This window comes from Thermobia domestica, chromosome 4, assembly GCF_964235325.1.
Source record: "Thermobia domestica chromosome 4, izTheDome1.hap1.1, whole genome shotgun sequence".
Lineage (NCBI taxonomy): Eukaryota > Metazoa > Arthropoda > Insecta > Zygentoma > Lepismatidae > Thermobia > Thermobia domestica.
This window is the reverse complement of record NC_137457.1, coordinates 324211856-324231191: the sequence shown is the minus strand read 5'-3', so window position 1 is coordinate 324231191 and position 19336 is coordinate 324211856. Positions and strand designations below refer to the sequence as shown.

The window sequence follows — 19336 nt, the reverse complement described above, 5'->3', positions numbered from 1 at the left end:
ATAGGAACTGTTGTTCAAAGGACAATAGCCAACTTTTGATATATGTCTACTTAAGAGCATCAGTACTAGGTAATTGAGTTAGAGAAGGAGGGCAGCAGGGGGTGTGAGCGTAAGCGACGACTGCCTCCTTAGCGAACAGGCGCGTTGGTGAAGGTAGGTGAGCTCACAAACGAAGATACCACAAAATTCTGTATATGATATGAAATTACTTATCTTGCGTGTTGAGTTATAAGTTTCTATGTTGCTAAAGACTTTAATATTCCGTTGTTTTCATTGCTTGGATATTTGTGTTCCAAAGTTATGTAATTCATTACTAACGTGAATTTTACCTATGTAGAACACTTAACTCTTAAACATTAATATAGTTGCGCGTCATGAATTAGCACATTGACAGTACTTCCTTCACTTAAGTTAATTGTGGTTAAACATTAATATAGTTGCGCGTCATGAATTAGCACATTGACAGTACTTCCTTCACTTAAGTTAATTGTGGTTATTCCTACCTTATGGGTGAGTCCGCGATTAGACTTTCATTCATGTATCTTTACAAAGAAAAGTATCTCTCAGGTAACAACACAACATATTTAAATTATTAACCCAATAGTCTATTAAAATATTAGTACAAATCTGTGGATATGTACAGTAGATATAGACTCAAAAGATATTACTACAAAAAATTAGGTGGGTATCAAAATGGGGTTCAGGACTACCATTGCTTATTAACTTCTGCATTTTTAAATAGTTTTAAATGAATGTGTTCATGATATTCTAATAAGTGTGTAACTGTTATTTGTTAACGAAAGCCGCATTTCGGCACGCCTTTTGGTTACCAAATTTAAAAAGAAATAATGACATAAAGATGTGCGGTTTGCGATTGTTGATCTCTTATAATGTTGGCTTTCTAATATTTAAACTACTCTATACAAAACGATGAAATTTTCTGTGGTACGAATGTTTGCAGAGGGACATTATTTAGTATACCGTACTCTCTGATACTACAAGCTTAACAGTGTTCTCAAACTAACATAAAGTTGCGCTTTTACAAGTGGCACAACGTCAGGTTATTTTATGTTTCAAATCTACATAAAGAAGAAAAGGATACAATACTACACTTGTATGCAGCTTAGCAAACTAAGACAGCTACAATGTTACAAACTTCGAAAAAGATCCAGATTTGTAGGCTACTACCACAATAATTACGTAATTGAGACGGAGCGGATATCTCAGTACACTTTATGCACGTTCAAAGTATCTTGATCTTAAGTACAGCGGTTAACATGACGTATTTCGAACGAGTACAAACCAAGTTACAAAAATTGAAAATTTGACATTTCCACAGAATTTTATTTCAAAGTGTTTAGATAAAAATCACATTTAATTACGTTGATGGCTTTAAAATAACGATGAGATTATATTACCATTTGCAGCAATTGGTATCTCTAAGCGTTTTGCAGATATGAAGAAATGATAAAATTTAATATATTGCTTAAAACAACGTATTTTTAAAAAGCTTCGAAAGCAGTGTTTAATTTAATTTGACTCTATGATATTACAGCAACACTTTTCGAAGGTGTAAATACAACAGCTCAAGAAACTACACAATACTTAAAAGTGTCTCAAATTTTAACTGGTTCTACCATATCACCAGATCAATTTGAGATGTTAAATTACTGTAAACAACATTATAGTTTTCACTTCTATTGAAAATCATCTATGCAACTGGAATAGATATATATCTAAGCGGTTTTAGGAAATTAAGACTTTCGAAAAAAAAAGTCAAGTATTCTGTCCGTTGCCATCTTATCCTTAATTATGCAAAATCCGTCATATTATGGTCATAGTATTAGACACTAAACTACTTACGACGTGTATTGTCTTGTTTGTCTCCCTTCTTATTACTGCTGTAGTACCACCAAAAGTTGAATATTTGGGACACTGTAATGTCCTTAGTTTGCAACACTGGAAAATATATGTAGGATTGTAAGTTAGTGCATAGCAAGTACATTTTAAATCTGTAATAACCTGATGCAGCGTTATGTGAATAAATGAAACTATATGTTGTGCTGGCAACACGACCTTGTAGTGTCACATTGTATGGCCTGCTGTTGTATATATATATGAACTATTATAAGTTGCGGAGGAGCAAACAACGAAAGTATAAGGTTCTAACAGGCCAGTAAAGTGAACATTCTTACTATTATCTTAACACTCTTCATGCATAAGTGTAACAAGAATTCAAAATGTCAGTGTGCGTATAATACATTTCTTTACAAGCATGTTAAAATACAACAGCAGATACGTAAAAAGTATAATTGAGTTGCCAGCTTGATTAGAATTCCGAGAATAATATTCAGGTTTTTTTGTAATTTATATTAGTGTGTTGATTGTGCACGCAGAACTATAATGTGCAGAAAAAGTATTATGAAAAGTATTGTTAGAGTAGCAAGAGGGAATTCTTTACTATAACAAAAACAAATATTTGCTACTGTTTTGCCCTACTCATCTTTATAGGGATGTTCAGATTTTGCTTCTGACTAATGTTGTTAGAAGTATTTCCAAAATGTGTAAATCATAGACCTCGTTTCCAACAAGGAACGGACAATTATTGTCCAAAGGTATTTCGTTTTGATTGCTTTTTCGGAGTTTCATATTTTCTGGTTAATGTATTCGTTTAGTGTTTCAGTTTCTTTTACCTCTCTCTTCTTTCTTTTCGTCTTGAGAGATTAGTATTTACCGTCAGCCACTCCTAGAAATTAATTTAATGTTTAATGAAATAATTTTCACTATTTATTTATTTATTTTTATGAGAAACGATAAACTAAGAACTTCTGTCACAAAACATATTAATGTATTCTGGAGAGTTCGATTTTTTTTTTTTTTTTAAGTATTGTTAATAGAACTAAAGAGAATTATTTTATATTTATTAGGTTTTAACGAAGGAAGAATCTCAAAGGCGCTGTGAAGAAATAGAATTTCCAAGGAGTCAGTATTGAGTTAAAAATTACATTTACTTAAATAAGCTCAGAAACGTTTTCAAGAATTGGTCTAGTGTAGAAAGAGAATTTCTTAATGGAAGAAGAACACTATGCTATGAATGAACCATGTAATGTACAAACTAAATTCAATTGTAACCTACAATATATGAATTGTTATGTTAAATTAGAGCAATGGAATGTGAAGAAAGAAGCATTATCTCTATTAAAACAAGAAGAGTTGGAGTTATCTTCGTGCAGAGAAGAACGTTCTGCAGCCTTCAATGTCAGAACACCGTTTTCCAGACTCGAAGTTCACAAACTGAAAGATAAAACCGAAACCAAGCCAAACTCTCTGACAGTCTTTGACTATAACTTAAAAATAGAAGAATGTGAAAAGGACTCGTGTTCTTTTCCCTCAAATGGAACTGTAGGGAATAAATCGTATGATGAGTACGGGGATCAGAGGTAAATTTTATTTCAATTTATGTTTTATATAGAGCAATTTGATCTCGTTGAACTATATATATATAATTAATTGAAAGTAGTTTGATTTTTTGGTATGTTGTACTATGGCCTTGACTTACAGCTAGCAAACCCAAATAACGTAACGGAACCAGAAACAAAAAGGTACTAACCAAGTCGCTAAAAAACCCGGTTCGACTTCCAGGACAAGAGGGAGAAAAAAGAACCTACGGGACTAGTGAAAGTATACAGCTGCTGGAAGTAGAAGTGACATTGGAGGAAACCGGAGTGGAAACTGAAAAGTAAAAGCGAACCTTTATTGTCCATATAACTACACAAAAGAAAATAAAATACGTAGGTGAGAGAAATGAACTTGTTCAGAACGTACCGCAACATCAATGAAACTTTTTTAACTCATGAAGAAAAGAACAATTAAATTAATCTTATGTTAATTTTAAAATAGCAGTAATTGCTTAATTCATAGGAATAATTCAGCTGAAAGAACACGAATGCCGATATATAAATTTTATCATATATTATTATTATTATTACGTATTCTGCCTTTTGGCATGTCCTGGGACTAATGAGGATCTTTTTTGCAATTTTAGATTTGGGCCTGGGAATGTTTCTTCCACTTTTGTCGATCTTCTTCCTCTTTTAACTCCCAGTATTTTCTTCTATCTCTCAAATCATCGATCAGCCGTGTTCTTCTTATTCCTCGCTTTCCTTCCATCTTTCCTTCTATGGCGGTGTGAAGGACACAATTTCTTCTTAAAATGTGCCCAATCCAATTGCCCTTTCTACGAAAAATGGTGGCTAGAAGTGTCCTCTCCTATCCGTTTTAAAGCATCTTCGTTTTTGCTGTCTCTGTCCGTTTTATCTTCTCTATCTTCCTTCAACACCACATTTCGAAGCTCTCTAAATATTTCTTCTCTAATTTCCGTAATGTCCAAGTTTCTGAACCGTACAGTCCAATGTTCTATATATAACACTTGACAAACTTCTCCTGAAGTCCAATATTGAGCCTGCTAGTTAAGAGTGATATTTTCTTGTTGAATGCTTCTTTAGCTATAGCAATTCTTTCCTTGTCCTCTTTCGTGCAGTAAGCATCTCTCGTGAAAATATTTCCACGTACTTTAAATTATCGACCTCTTCAAGTTCTCTTTGTTCTACTCTGATTCGTAAGGGTGTGTTTTCACGGGATATTCTCATGACTCGACCTTTCTATGTTAATTTCCATTCCAGTGTCAACTATTTTGTCAATCCTCTCCTGTAGTTCTCCTTCCCTTTTAGGTATTATAACCGTATCATCTGCGTACTTGATCTTGTTAACGATCTGTCCTCCAATCCTGAAGTCTCCAGTTGCCATTAATGCTTCCTTCATTAAACATTCACTGTAAATGTTGAAAAATTTGGAGCGTTTAACTACATCCTTGTCTGACGCCTCGTCCAATCTTCACACTATTGGTTTCTCTTCCATTCAAGCGCATCTTCACTTGTCTTATATATAGGTTTTGAATGAGTCGTCGATCTCTCCAGTTGATTCCGATTTCTTTAAGTATTTTCAGAAGTTTCGTCCAATTGACTCACCCGAAAGTTTTTCGTCAGACGATGAAGCACAAATAAACTCATCGTTTACATCAAGAATTCTTTTTGAAATAATTTTCATCAATCCAATAGCATCTCTGGTGCCTTTTCCTTTCCGGAATCCAAATTGATCTTCTAACCTCTCATCTATCTTGCTTTCCATCCGCCTGTTCAGTATGCATGCAATGATCATTCCGGTATGGTGAATGAGGCTAATGGTTCTGTGATCGCTGCACTTCTTTCCTTGATTTTTCTTGGGCAATGCAATCATTGTAACATCAAGAAAGTCCTTTGGCCATTCTCCACTCAGGTAGATCTCGTTAATAAGTGAAGTCAAAACTTTCTTTGCATTGTCTCCTAATTCCTTGAGCAAATCTACTGGTATGTCGTCGTCTCCAGTGGCCTTTCTCCTTCGCATGTCTTTGATTGCTTGTACTACTTCACTTTTCAATAAACCGGGTCCTTTTTCATCATCATCCACTTCTTCCTCTGCGTCTATCGCAATATCTTTGGGGCGGTTCTTCGGATCATACAGATATTTTATGTATTCCTCCCAATTTCTAAACATTCTTTGATAGTCAGTGGTTACATTACGTTGTTAATCTTCGATGCCGAAGGTTCGTACACTTTTGTTAGCTCTCCCTCTTAATTCGTGTGCTTTCTGGTACATCAGATCATATCCGCCGCACCGTTGAAGTTCCATTATTTCTTCACGTATCTGCTCCATGTACATTTCTTTCGCTTTGTACGTTTGTCTTCTCAATTCATTATTCAGCCTTCTGTATTCATTAATGTCCGTGTTTTTTGCCCTTCTACGTTCCTCCATCTTCTTAAGCATTGCTTCAGATATCCATGGTTTTCTCGGTGCTCTTTCCATCCTACGAATGTTATTGCGGAGTGTGTCAAGTAGAATCTGTTTAACTTTTACCCAAGTATTCTCAATATTGTCCACCATATCTCCCATTGCACTGAATTTTTCTTCTTTCACATCATCGTCGATAATTCTTAGTCTCTCTAAGTTCCATTTTCGATTTCTCCTCCCATTTTCCTTGATCGCCTTTAACCAAGTTTGCACTTCCGCCACCAGGAGATTGTGCTCCGAATCAATGTCCGCTCTTGGCAGTATCTTCACGTCTCGTACACTATTCCTGAAACGTTGCTTCACAAGAATGTAATCGATTTGGTAGCGTTTCTTATCTCCTAGACTTGTGCACGTGTACAGCTTGTTTTTTTTTCTTTTCTTAAACCACGTGTTCATTATCACCAGATCATGTTGCCTACAAAATCGATAGGCATTTGACCTCGTTCGTTTCTTCTACCTAGTTCAAATGGTCCCACTACTTTATTCGCAGCTCCTTCTCCTACTACACTGTTGAAGTCTCCCATTACTATGGCGTTGACCTTACCTCTTCCTTCCTGATGCAATATGTCACTGATCTGATCATACATTACTTCATTATTATCATAGTCGGTTGTTGGCATATACACTTTTATTATCACAATATCCACTGGTTTTGCACTCAAGCCCCCTATGTACAATAACACATTTGTCCATTTCCATTTTTAAATTTTCAAGTTTTCCCTCACGTCGTAGAATTCGTACGTTCCAGGTTCCCATGCTGAAATGAATGTTATTTTCTTCTCTGATGATTTTTCCCGGAGTAGTCCCCACCCGGAGATCCGAACGTGGGACTATTTTACCTCAGGAAGAAACGTCATATTTATTTATTCTCCTCCTCTGCCCCTTCTGGGAAAAAGATAATGTGGTATTATTCCCATTTCCTTTCCACATCTCCATGCCGTTGACCATCTAGTGGTTCATCCACCTTTTAGGACAGTTTCCCCTCCTAAGGCAAGGTGCCCTGACCTCCTCCCGCTCAACCGCCCTCCGAGGCCATTGGCACTTGGTAGAAGCTGACTCCTTATTCCGGGAGTCGGTCGGTCCCCACCTACGTTAGCCGCCCAAGGCGTTGCCCGCTTTCTCCCACGAGGAGGTGTAGGTTGGAATTTTCCCTTCGTTTAGGATGAGAACCGAAGACTTTTCTCAAACCTCTCCAGCTTTAACAATTAATACAGATTACGTATATCATCAATGATGCATTTAAATCAAAACAAAGAAAAACTTACTTAACGAAATTGTTACGAATGTTGAAAGATGATTTTGGACATTGATAATTTGAGTCTAAAACTAATGCTGAAATATTCCGACCTTAAAAAGAATATAATATAAAGATGAGATTTAGGTTTGGATAAGAGATTAATCCAGATTCTGATTTTTAGTAGTTAGTATCCTAAAGTAACTTATATAGAACGTTATGATTTCGTACAATGAATTTTGAATTTCATTTTTTTTTTAAAGTCTTTCTGACAGTGATACTTTACTTTTAAATTCAGAATAAATTCCCTGCATTTCATGGATTACTGTACGAGAACAATTGTTCTACTTACAGATTAGATTTCAAAATACTTTGTGTAAAAAATAAAAGGACAGCTTTCACATTCGAACAGGCATTCTTAGTCCTTGCTAGGGTATAATATTGCATAATCATACAAGACAACGGTTAAGAATGTAGAAAGCAAGCAGAAAGAATATAAACACAACCAAGGATGAAGATATTAAGAAGTTTGGCAGTTCCACTAAGAATGTAAAATGTATACACCTAATTATTATTATCATAGATATTCTGCCATTATTGGCAGGTCACTTGCTGCAATTGAGATCCTCCCATGCTCCACGGTCTTCCGTTAACATCCTCGTTTTCACGTACGGTTGTTCTGTTTTCATATTGTCAATTAACTGTAGTTTCCTTCGCTCCCTGCCTAACCTTTGTGTAATCTTCTTAAGAGGATAATAGATTTGGCACTTGATTAATCTCTTCTGCGGTAATTTGTAAAGCTGTTTGAACGTGTTACGAACAAAATTCCTACCTTCAAATTCATTGTCGTCTTTCTTCGCTGGTTGACGTTAGCTTCTTATTGCCCTTATTACTTCTTAGGAGTCGCTGCTAGTTTTATACCATATCCATACTCTTCAACATATGAAATTACATCAACTTACCACGATATTGGTGAGTTCTTTCAGCAGACTTTGTTGATTTGTCTTTGTAAGTGTCAAGACCTGCATATATGATGTCACTGAAGGCCACTTTATAACCTTGAATAATAGTAAACGAGATATTTCATCAGAAGTACATTCTTGTCCGTGTAATCCTAGAATGTGGTTTAAGTTATTGCTCTTGGAAAAATCCAGTAGGGATAATTGACTCTTGCGGTTAGCTTTTTTGGAGGATTTTCTCAAAGTACTTCAGGGGTTTTGATTTATATGTAAAATAAATACATGTTTCATTAAAAACAATAATATGAGACATAGATCATTTTCTCGTTTTAAAAAACCCACAATAGTTTTTTTTAGGGGTGTAAACTTTCTTCGAAGAAAGTTTCCCGAAAGCGGCTTCTGATTTTTTTCTTATTTTGCAAAGAGTTGTTTCAGTAATAATTGCAGCGTGACATGAGCGACGAAGTATAGACCGGTAGCCCACACTTTTTTATTTTATGTGCAAGAGCATATTTTTCTCTAATGAAACGAAGATGGATTTGAATTTACAAATAAGCCTGCGTCCAACCACAAATAGAATTTATATATATATATATATATATATATATATATATATATATATATATATATATATATATATACATCATTTGATACACCGTTGTAACTTCTAAACTAATGAACAAAACACGTTAAAATTTTGTACTATGTAAACATCGGCAGAAGGGCATAGTTCAGCACACTCGGCGATACTACAAGGTTAACTGTTTCGAACTCAGCACCAATTTGTATTATTTTAAACGTCACAGCAACAGATTATTACATATTTCAATCCTACTCGTAAACTGTAAAGATACAACTCTCATGTAGTGTCGCGAAATAAAGACTGCACAATGTCACAAACATGAAAAAGCAACCAAATTTTGAAAGGTTCTTTAACAGCAATTACGCAGGGGAAAGAAACGGAGGGGATGCACATACAAGTACCTTAACATTGAACACTAAGGTCTTCACGTGAGGTATCTCGAACAAGTAAAAAGAAAGGCACAGGAAATCGAATGTTTAACTTTCTTCAAAAGACCTTATTTCAAAAAAATGTTTGGATAAATATTACATCGAATTACGTAGGCAATATTAAATAAACATAAAAATCATAATCCCGTTCACTTCAATTTGGTATCTCAAACCACTCGAAAGATATGAAAATTAGCAAAATTTGATGTATTGCTTAAATTGACGTATATATGGGAAATTTTCTTTTCTTCTTCTTCTTCTTTCTTTCTTGTATAAAGTAGAACAATACTTTTTTGATAGGTGCAATTACGAGTTCAGGGAACTACATAATTCTAAACACTAATACAAGCTATAATAGTTTTATTATATCTCCAAAACGTTTGAAATATGAAATTGCACTAAAGACATTGTGATTTTGACATTATAGCAAGGGCAATTGGATAACTTACCTAAGCAGTTTATCGAAATAAAAGCTTATAAAAAGAAAAGCAATTTTTAATTCCTAATGATGTTCCTAATGGTCGTTTTGCGACTATATTTCCATTTAAAACATTGTAAGCGTTTCTAGGCTACAAGCCCTGCCCACCACAGCCTTCTAGACTTAATGACACTAACAATATTCGGTGAACGGTATAAATTTTGCAGTTTCTCGTTATCAAGTTTCCGTCATTCCCGTCTTTCTTAGTTCGGAATGTTCGTCTTAGCATCTTTTCTCAAATACTTCCACTCATGTGGTTCGGATTCCACGTTAATCAGTAGATCCACGTCTCATATAGCCTCACTACTGAACGGGACGTTAAACTCAAAGTCAGCTCAAATATTTCAAGTCTGCGTTCTTTCCTCAGAGTAGATGACCATGTTTCGCAACCATACAGAACAACAGGTATGATTGTCGTTTCATAGGTTTTAAGCTTCAAATTCCTCGATAGAATTCGCGGAGACAAAAGATTTTGAACCTAGATATTTGAAAGTATCCGTTTTGTCGAAAGTCATATTCGATATTTTCATGAATCATTCATAATTTGCAGTATTACGATCCCGATAAACTCCACGTATTTAGTTTTCTGTACATTTACTTCTAAACCCAAGTTCCTGTAAGCGTTTAATAAGACTTCTGCATTTCTCTCTATTATTCTGCTATCATGTCCTATTTTATTTACATCACCAGTATACTGCATAGCCTGGCGAGTATCATTCAACTCTAGGCCTTTGCTGTTGTCTTTGGTTTTCATTATGGCGTAAGCTAGAACAAAGTTGAATAATAATGGCGACGACGTATCTCCTTGTTTCAGGTCATTCTGCTATACTTAACTAAAACTTTTGAACATAAACATATTTCACCTCTGGAATAAATCCATTACATTCTGTAATCAGGGATAGGACTTAATGTTGTGCTATGAAACAACTTCTTTCATGTTCCAGTTCCGTAATAGAACAGCAATTTTCATCTTTGCTCTTTGGAACATAATTACAATTTACTAGGTAAAACAAGAGCTGCTCCGAATGCCTTATAAGATTTCCTCCCTACCAATAGTGAAGGTAGTAACAATTTTAAGTGCTTATTTATTTATAATAGGTCACAGATACAGCACTAAGCCATTTTACTCAGAAGCATTTCAATATTTTGATAACATAACAATATAATCTTAAGATGGTACAGCACAACAGCAACATTACAAAAATTGCTTATTTATAGAGGATTAGAAAGTATACTCATTTGAAAAAAAGAAAGTATACTCATACGATACTTCTACTCATCTACAGTTTCTGGTAACTGATTATAAGTACTGACAATTCGGTTTAAAAGGAACGTATGGACAATATTTACCCTCGTCGCTCGAGTGTAGAAGAGATCACTAAACCGTATTGTTCTAGCGGGTACACGAAAATTGATCTGACTTAATAACTGTTCACATGATATATGCCCATTTACAATTTTATGCAGAAATATTAAGTCAGGAATTTTGTTTCTCACTAGGGAAGGTTTCATACTGAGTGATTTTAAAACGTTTTTTGGAAGTGTTTGGAGGTGAGGTACTCGGTAAATAAAGTATAATAAAGTACATCATTATACAATACCACAAACCCAAGCAACTTACCTATCTGGTTTACTTCATATATTAGTTTTTCTGTTCCTATTGATTTAATTTTCATGGTACCATACTTTTGTAGGATTATCTTAGTAGGCCAAACGTTAAATGTTGGACTAAGTCTCCTTATTCATCTAATGTTAAAACTTTCGACTGAGCACCAGTATCAACATCAAAATTAGTTTTTCTTCAACAATTACTTGTAAAGTCCACTAATTTTCTTTAGTAATCGATGTAATTCTGCCTTATCTTCACGTATGTGAGGTAAATACGGAACCCCCTATGCTTATAATTTATCATCTACATTCTTATTGACCTATTTAATATCCTTAAGTTTGCATCCTACGTCATACTGAATCATCCCTTGTATATTCTCTTACGACGCTGCCAGCTTGGTCTCGGAACCAACAAGTTTCCATCAATTTTCTATAGTCTCTTAGGTAGATCGTTCATGTATGCTGTGTGTAGTTTAAAGTTCGATCCCAGCTTACGCCAAGTGGCCTTTTTGGTGGACAGATACCGTGTGCGTGGGCTTTCTCGGTGTTTGCCTGTTTTGATTTTTAACTATAATTAAATATCTATTAAAACACTATGGTAAAATAATATCTTAGGACAAAAAATGTAAGAAGTATCATATTTTTGTTTTACTTACGACAGTTGATTGCAGATTTGCATAAATTTGCATAATTACTATTTTAGGTTTAGTCAATAGCGTTCACCTCAGGTGCATCGGGTCTCTGGTTCAATTCCAGCTCGCGTCTCGAGGTTCGCCCGTTTTCTTCCATATTTTATACCGCATTTATATTCATTCTCATAAAAACAGTTTTCTTTAGCCTACACTGCATAACTGCGAACTTCAAGATTTAAGTTTGTTTCTGTTTTGTTACGAATAAGTAACATCTCTTTCCTTCAACTTCTTTGGAAAAGTGAAAGACATATCTTCGTACTACAATGTTTTTCTTAAGGTTTGCAATATTTTCAAGCTTTCTCGAACTTCGCCTGTAATATCTAACTAATGCTTCACAGCTTATCTTCAGTGCCTCTACACCAAATGCGTCAAGTAATACAGCAGCTTTATTTTTCCGCCAATTATTTTCATCTCCTATTCCTTTCGTATCGTGAAGACAGCTGATTGCCCCGTAATTTACATCATTTTGGATATTCAATTGTTAAGAACATTATAAAGGTTTATTCATCAAATTGAAACGATCACTCCGTTTCTTTTAACTTTCTATGAGCTAGCATTCAGGCAGCCAAGTATTTGTTAAATCGTTTTACTTCGTCACCTTGTATATTACTAGAAATTAAATGGCAGACTTAGTCATTTCTGCTGTTGCCGCATTCTTTAAAAGACGTCTGTTCCCCAGGGTACAATCCTCGAACGGTAATTGGACGTTTTACGTCATATCGATTGGTTCGACAAAACGAGGCGGCGAGAGTCATCGCCTGAGACTCTGGTTAGAACTGTAAAGAGCTGCTGTAAGTCTACGTTTCCATTTTTGAAATCAAGAGGTTATGTTCCTTCAGAGGAACTCTTGGAATTTTTTATCAAGGTTCAACAGGCGCTAAACGATGAAGTGTAAGGTGGGTTAAGTAGAGAGAAATTCACATAACTATTATTTGTCAAAGCACCATTATCGTCTCCACTTTGCTCTTTACAGGATGAATCGTTTAGTACCATGAGTTTCATCTATAAAAATATTGTTCATATTCGATGAACGTCGATCCACCTACACCCACCTCGCCGTCTTCCATATCACCGGGGAAGAACGAAGGATAGACCCACATTAAAGAGATACTGTGCTTAGTGTCCTTATCCTGAAGTTAATCCCTTCCTGTGCTCATACGCTCTTTTACCTTCCACCATTTTATTGTATCTCTTACATTTTCTGTTAAATTTTGTTTATTCATTCCCAAGCATTTCTGTAACATGAGATGCAAGGGAAATTTGTTAGCTTTCGTTGCCAATCAACCTCTTGTAAAATATTTCCAAACTTACAAGCGCTGACAAACCCCTCTCACAATATATATCAGAAAGTTTTGTATAAACCTACGCCAATTTTCTGCCATTTCGCCTTCCAGTGACACAGTGACAGTTCTTTTGGTATTTTAGGACTTTCCATTTCTGGTTATTATTAGCAATTATAGCTAATGTCTATTAAAACACATTACGAAACACCAAGTGCGATTAACGACTTCGAGGGACAATACTCTTTAAAAACTGACGGCAGATGTACGATTATTAATTTGATGTTACAATTTTCCACAACCTTCTCCATTCTGTCATGTCTCATTTTCCAACTGTCCTTAGAAATGTTGCCAGTACATTAAGTAATATTACAATACTATATCATACAGTATTGTAATTGATCTTAACTATGTACAAGATCTCGTCGAACGTATTCAGAGTTGTTCATACGCGTGACTAACGTCATATTAATGAGTTCGACTAACATATGTTTAATGCAGTACTCATGTCCTTAGTATGCCGCTAATCGCACGTGAAAATGACTCTCAATACTGCACCGTATGTAACAAAGGCTAAAAGAAGAATTATATCTTACTTTTTCTACCTTTGATGTATTGATGACCAAAACCTTATTATTCTTTTTCCTTTCTGTTAGAAATTTGCTGGAAGCTGAACAATATACGCACATTGAAGTTCTGAACCATCAACGCAGTGGTGAGTCAGTAAGTGAAAATGCGGACACAGACAGTCCGGCAGAAACTCATGATGCTATTAAATCGTTTGAATCGGGAGAATTTAGTAGCTCATCTAAAAAGAACACCATCTTGAAGAAACGCTTACTACGTCACGCAGTTTCATCCTCTTTCTTCTGTGAGAAGTCTGGTAAGCCATTTGGGAACAGAGATAAAGCAGTGTCCCATTTCTTAACGAACAAACGAGCAAAGTCGTACTCTTGTCAAATATGTGGAAGATCTTTTCATCAAAATATTGACTTAAAAAAGCATTTAGCAACGCATAAATCTAAGAACTCTTATTTATGTAGAAAATGTGGTAAATCATTTATGTCGAGAAAATTTCTTGGAAATCATTTATTAACACATGAAAGTGTAAAGACGTATTCTTGTGACGAGTGTAAAAAATCATATAAATCAAAAAAAACATTGCGATTTCATATTCGAAAGCATGCATTTGAAAGCCAATATTATTGTGAACAGTGTACAAAATCACTTTCTTCACCAACCGCCTTAAAAGTTCATCGGCTAATTCATACGAACTTAAACCCAGAGTATATTGATTCATTCGAACGTAAAACATATTGGTGTGCAGAATGTGGAAAATCATTCTTATACAAAGAAAATATATTGAAACATATTTCAAAACATACACAGGCAATTGCTAAGGTTAACAAGTTTTATTGTGAGGATTGTGGTAAAGCGTTTAGAGAGAAAAACAGCCTAAAACACCATTTGCTATTTAGTAAGTATCATGCAAATTATAGACCACATTTATGCAATATATGCGGGAAATCATTTTCCAAGAGGCATGGTTTAAATAGGCATTTCATTACGCACTCCAAGGAAAATTTGTTTTCATGTGAACATTGCTGTAAATCGTTCGGTCGGAAAGACGTTCTGCAGTTGCATATAGCAGGTCACTTACCTTTAGAACGTAGTTTACATTTAAAACGTCGTCCAAAGAAAATTTTTTGTGAGGAATGCAGAAGGTCATTTGAGTCCAACAAGGATTTGAAAATTCACATGCTCATTCATTATAACTTAAAACCTCACTCCTGTGAGATATGCTGTAAATCGTTTCGCCAATCAGTGACTTTAAAAAGGCATTTATTAACTCATCAAAATGTGAGACCATTTGTATGTGACATGTGTTCCAAATCATTTAAAGATAAAGCTGCATGCAAAAGACATTTAGAGCTTCATACAGGTGGAAAAAAATGTCTTTGTGAAGAATGTGGTAAATCATTTACTACAATGTCCCGTTTAACTGAACATTCGCAGCGGACTCATCCAAAGTTAAAACCATTTCGTTGTGACATATGTGGTAAAACGTTTGCGTTGAAACGGATTTTAAAGTACCACACAACTCTCACACATTCAAATGTACATCCATTTCTATGTGAGATTTGTGGTCAGTCATTTAAACGTGAATTTGATTTAAAACAACATGTACTACGGCACAGTGCTTCCTAATGATTCAGCGGCTAGCACCTCACTTTCTCGTTTCATTTATCGCAAATGGAATTCAGAATAAGTGCCTCCAACAGAATCTGTTGAAATGAGAAAATATTTCAATTAAGACGCAGCGAATTCTGAAATTTACAAAACAGTGATGGGCACGTGATTCTGATCACACATCTTGAAACCGGAAATTATCGGTTTAAGCTCTTTGCAGCTTCGTCCCAATAAGTTATGGAGAGGAAGTACATTTTTTTCTAAAATGAAAATTTTATAATGAACATTCGGAAGTTCCAAGTTCTGTTCTGTTCTAAATTTTGGCCGTCTATAGAAATTGCATACCTGTGACATGTATTTGATTTGTTTCTAAGTTGCGCATCATAATAACACTCCGGTGTAAAGTGTACTCGTACAAAAGATTATAAATCCTTGCTGTCTATGTAATTTACATTTTTGTGGCACATATTTCTTCCTAATTTGCACATGTTACCATAGCCTTTCGTCAGAAAGTTGCCCTTGTAGAAAAGATGTTATACAGTGTGTGCTTGAACTAAACAAAATGAGATTAGTGAAGTCCTCAGAGTCACACACCAACTGTTCTACTGCTAATCACTAGTATGTTTTATAAAAAAAAATGTGATCTTTTCAATATATAATGAAGATTCTTAAGGAAAATGACGGAAAATTATCATTTTTCTTTGAACTTGTTATTCTTTTTATTTAATCATAATTTAGAAGGTACTAACTTTACTTTCCTCCAGTAGATTTTACAGTTTTTTTTTTTTTTTTTCAACAGAAAAAGTGTAAAATTCAAGAGCAGTCTGAGACTGATTACCTTTGACTTTCGAAGTTCTATCTTTGTTTTCCTGTAATCACTTTCGCAAGCCAAATTATGAATGTCGTTCTTGAATTACTTATGCATTTTAGATGTAACTGCTATCTTGCTTAAACCATGCTGGCAAAACAGTAATATAATTTTGTAATAAAAACAATAAAACCAATATCTTTCTATATTATTTCCTGATAGATATCACTGAATTCGAATCTTATACTACGAGCTTTGCACAAACGTGTGGTTCAGTCGTTGTATATATAAAAAAAAACATAGAAAAGCGTGGCTCTGTCAGTCACGTGTTGACCCAAGGTGATCTGCCATTAATTCTCCTTTATGATGTATCAAAAGAAACAAAAGTCCTTTGTTTTCTTTCAACTAAAGAAAATAATATGCAATGACGCGATGAGGGCTGTTTTTGCGTCTTATGATCTATTGTAAATCGTATCACACTGATTACGTTTTCAACACTCACTTCATTCGTAGGCGTCAAAAACACACACATTCACATCAAACACAGTCACTGCTGCTAGAAGGTCAAATGTCCATTCATATTTTCCTAAATATTTCTCGTGCTTTTGCGTTTAAAGCAAGAATTATCGATATTCTTTCGAGCGCCGATACACAAAGAACAGAATGTATAAAAGGCAATATTTTGAGATAAATGAAAATGCATAACCGATGAATGACTTGGTTACGAGTTAGCTAGTGAGGATTAGTGTTGTGAAGACCTGGAAAAAACCGCAATTTTTTGGTAGAAAACCAGCTTTTTTACCGCTTTCTTCCGAGTAGTGTTGTAAAATTTCCGGAAATTTTGAACCGGCTGCTAAAAACAGTTTTTTTCGGGTTCTTTCCGGAAAAATTGGGAAAATAACTATTAGGTTAATTTTACTACTAATGAAACCGTTCTTCTTTTTCGAACGCGCGTGAAAAATGTAAATTGTGACATTTCAATATTGTGAATATTTTAAAAAGAAGCATCGAAAATAAAACTGTTGTAATTATTCTTGAAAATTAATAGTCGGTACTCATTTTCTTTATGTGCTTTTTAGTCGTTTACTCCTGGTTGTGCATTAATTACAGAACTTTTACAATTCCATACATATCTACCATCATAAAGCGTTTCTGTTGCAACAGATAGAAATGAATGAAAATGAGTTCTTAATGTGTGATTTGATCTTGTGAAACCTTGTTAATTTTAACTAAATTACTTCTTAAAAGAAACAGCAGTAGGCAAATTTCACTAATACTCATGCACTAAGACATATAATTGCTATTATTTAATATTCAAATACAGTTTAATATAAACTTTATGTACAAAATTTTGTATGTAAACAAATACGTTTTCTAGTGCGACAAATTATCTACATATATAAAAATGAAAGTGACTATATTTGTAACTTAACAACTCTTGAACCACCAGACTGATCTCGTTAAAAAAAAAATTCAACATAGATGAGGTTAGAGCCTGAGGATGGATTTTATCATTTCACTTTAAAAGTGCAACTTGGAGGAAGGAAGTGCGGATACATATTGAAAATTACCGATCTTAATGCTGAACTAATAGTTTTCGGAGTTGTTGAGATGAACAGTGACCTTTCCCATGAAGCTTAAATTCAAATTCAGCACTGTAACTTATGGAAAGGGGAGGGGAGATACATAAAATGATCAAAAATGACCGATATCAGTGTCAAATCCATAATTTTCGTGGTTGCTGAGATGAACAGTAACACTTCCGATGCTATTTAAATAAAAATTCAGGCCGGCAACTTAGGGAGGGAAAAGGGAAGATGTATAAAAATAATTGAAAATAGGCTATATCAGTGTCAAATCCATGGTTTTCGGAGTCGCTGAGGTGAACAGTGACACTTTCGATGCACTTTAAACCCAAATTCAACGCCGAAACTTTAGGGAGGGGGAAGGGGGTGATATATAAAAAAAATGATCGATAATGACTGATATTAGTGTCGAATCCAAAGGTTTCGGGGTCGCTGAGATGAATAGTGAAACTTCTAATGTCGTTTAAATCCAAATTTAGCGCCGTCATCTGGGGCCGGGGAGAGGGGAAATATACAAATGATCGAAAGTGACCAATATTAGTGTCGAATCCATAGGTTTTGGGGTTGCTGTGATGAACAGTAACACTTTAGAAGCTGTTTAAATCCAAATTCAGCCCCGCAACTTCGGTAGGAAAAGATATATAAATATGACTTTAAAAAATAGCCAATATTAGTGTCAAATCCACAGTTTTCGGGGTCGGTGATAAAAGCAGTGACATTTCCGATGCTGTTTAAATACAAATTCATCCACGCAACCTGGAAGCGGTGAGATATATAAATATGATCGAAAATAACCGATATTAGTGTCGAATCCGTAGTTTTTGGAGTCGCTGAAATGAATAGTAACACTTCCAATGCCATTTAAATCTAAGTTCATCTTCGTAACTTGAGGCCGGGAAATATACAGGGTGAGTAAAAGGTCCATGGACACCTGAATAAGTTTGAAAATCGACGGGAAAAGTAAAAAGTGATGACGAGAACAGAGGTTTGATGAGAGGCCGCAACTTTTGGAGTGTATGTCATTCATGGCCGCCATCTTGAAATCCGCCATTTTGGATTCAAGTCACATTTTCTTAAATAGGAAAAGGGTGTATGACACACCAAATAACACTAGCTTGAGCTCAGGAATTTAGTGGTGTAATTTGTTTTTTTTTTTCTAACTTGTACATTTTAGAAGTTATTAATGTTCAAAGGTGGGAAATTACCTTGATACTGAATGCTACAACACGTTCTACGTGTTGTCCGTCCCGTGCAATGCACAACTGTAGTCGCCGCAACCACTCTGACTGCACACGGAGGAGAATCTCTCCTGAAATTTGATCACAGGCTTGTTGGATGCGTTCCTCCAGGTGTCTCAAATCACGGATTGTCTCAGCATACACTATCTGCTTAAGTTGTCCCCATAGATAAAAATCAAGGGGCGTTAATTCAGGGGGTCTGGGCGGCCACTCCACTTCGACCAATCCACTTCCCTAGCAGTTGTTCATCCAACCATTCACGGACACCAAATCCATAGTGTGGAGCGGCTCCATCGTGCTGAAAATAAGATGGGAAAATGCCGTCAGCTTCAGTGTGGCAGGGAACAAGGTCCTGCAGCAGCATCA

General features: G+C 35.3%; 1 protein-coding gene across 6 annotated transcripts in view; it reads left to right on the top strand.

Moving 5' to 3' along the window:
• LOC145684409 (putative gustatory receptor 28a) overlaps window positions 1-19336 on the top strand; it is a 75266-nt gene that overhangs the window by 1451 nt on the left and 54479 nt on the right. For 2 of the 6 annotated variants that reach the window (XM_081756715.1, XM_081756713.1), the window contains exons 2-3: window positions 2928-3440; window positions 13805-16729. The exons of 1 other annotated variant lie outside the window; for it this stretch is intronic. In XM_081756715.1, the coding sequence (XP_081612841.1) occupies window positions 3070-3440; window positions 13805-15356 (1923 nt within the window). In that variant the 5' untranslated portion in view covers window positions 2928-3069 and the 3' untranslated portion in view covers window positions 15357-16729. Of the gene's footprint in view, window positions 1-2927; window positions 3441-13804; window positions 16730-19336 lie in introns of those variants that run through there. 3 more of the 6 variants (XM_081756716.1, XM_081756717.1, XM_081756718.1) reach the window with 2 other exon arrangements.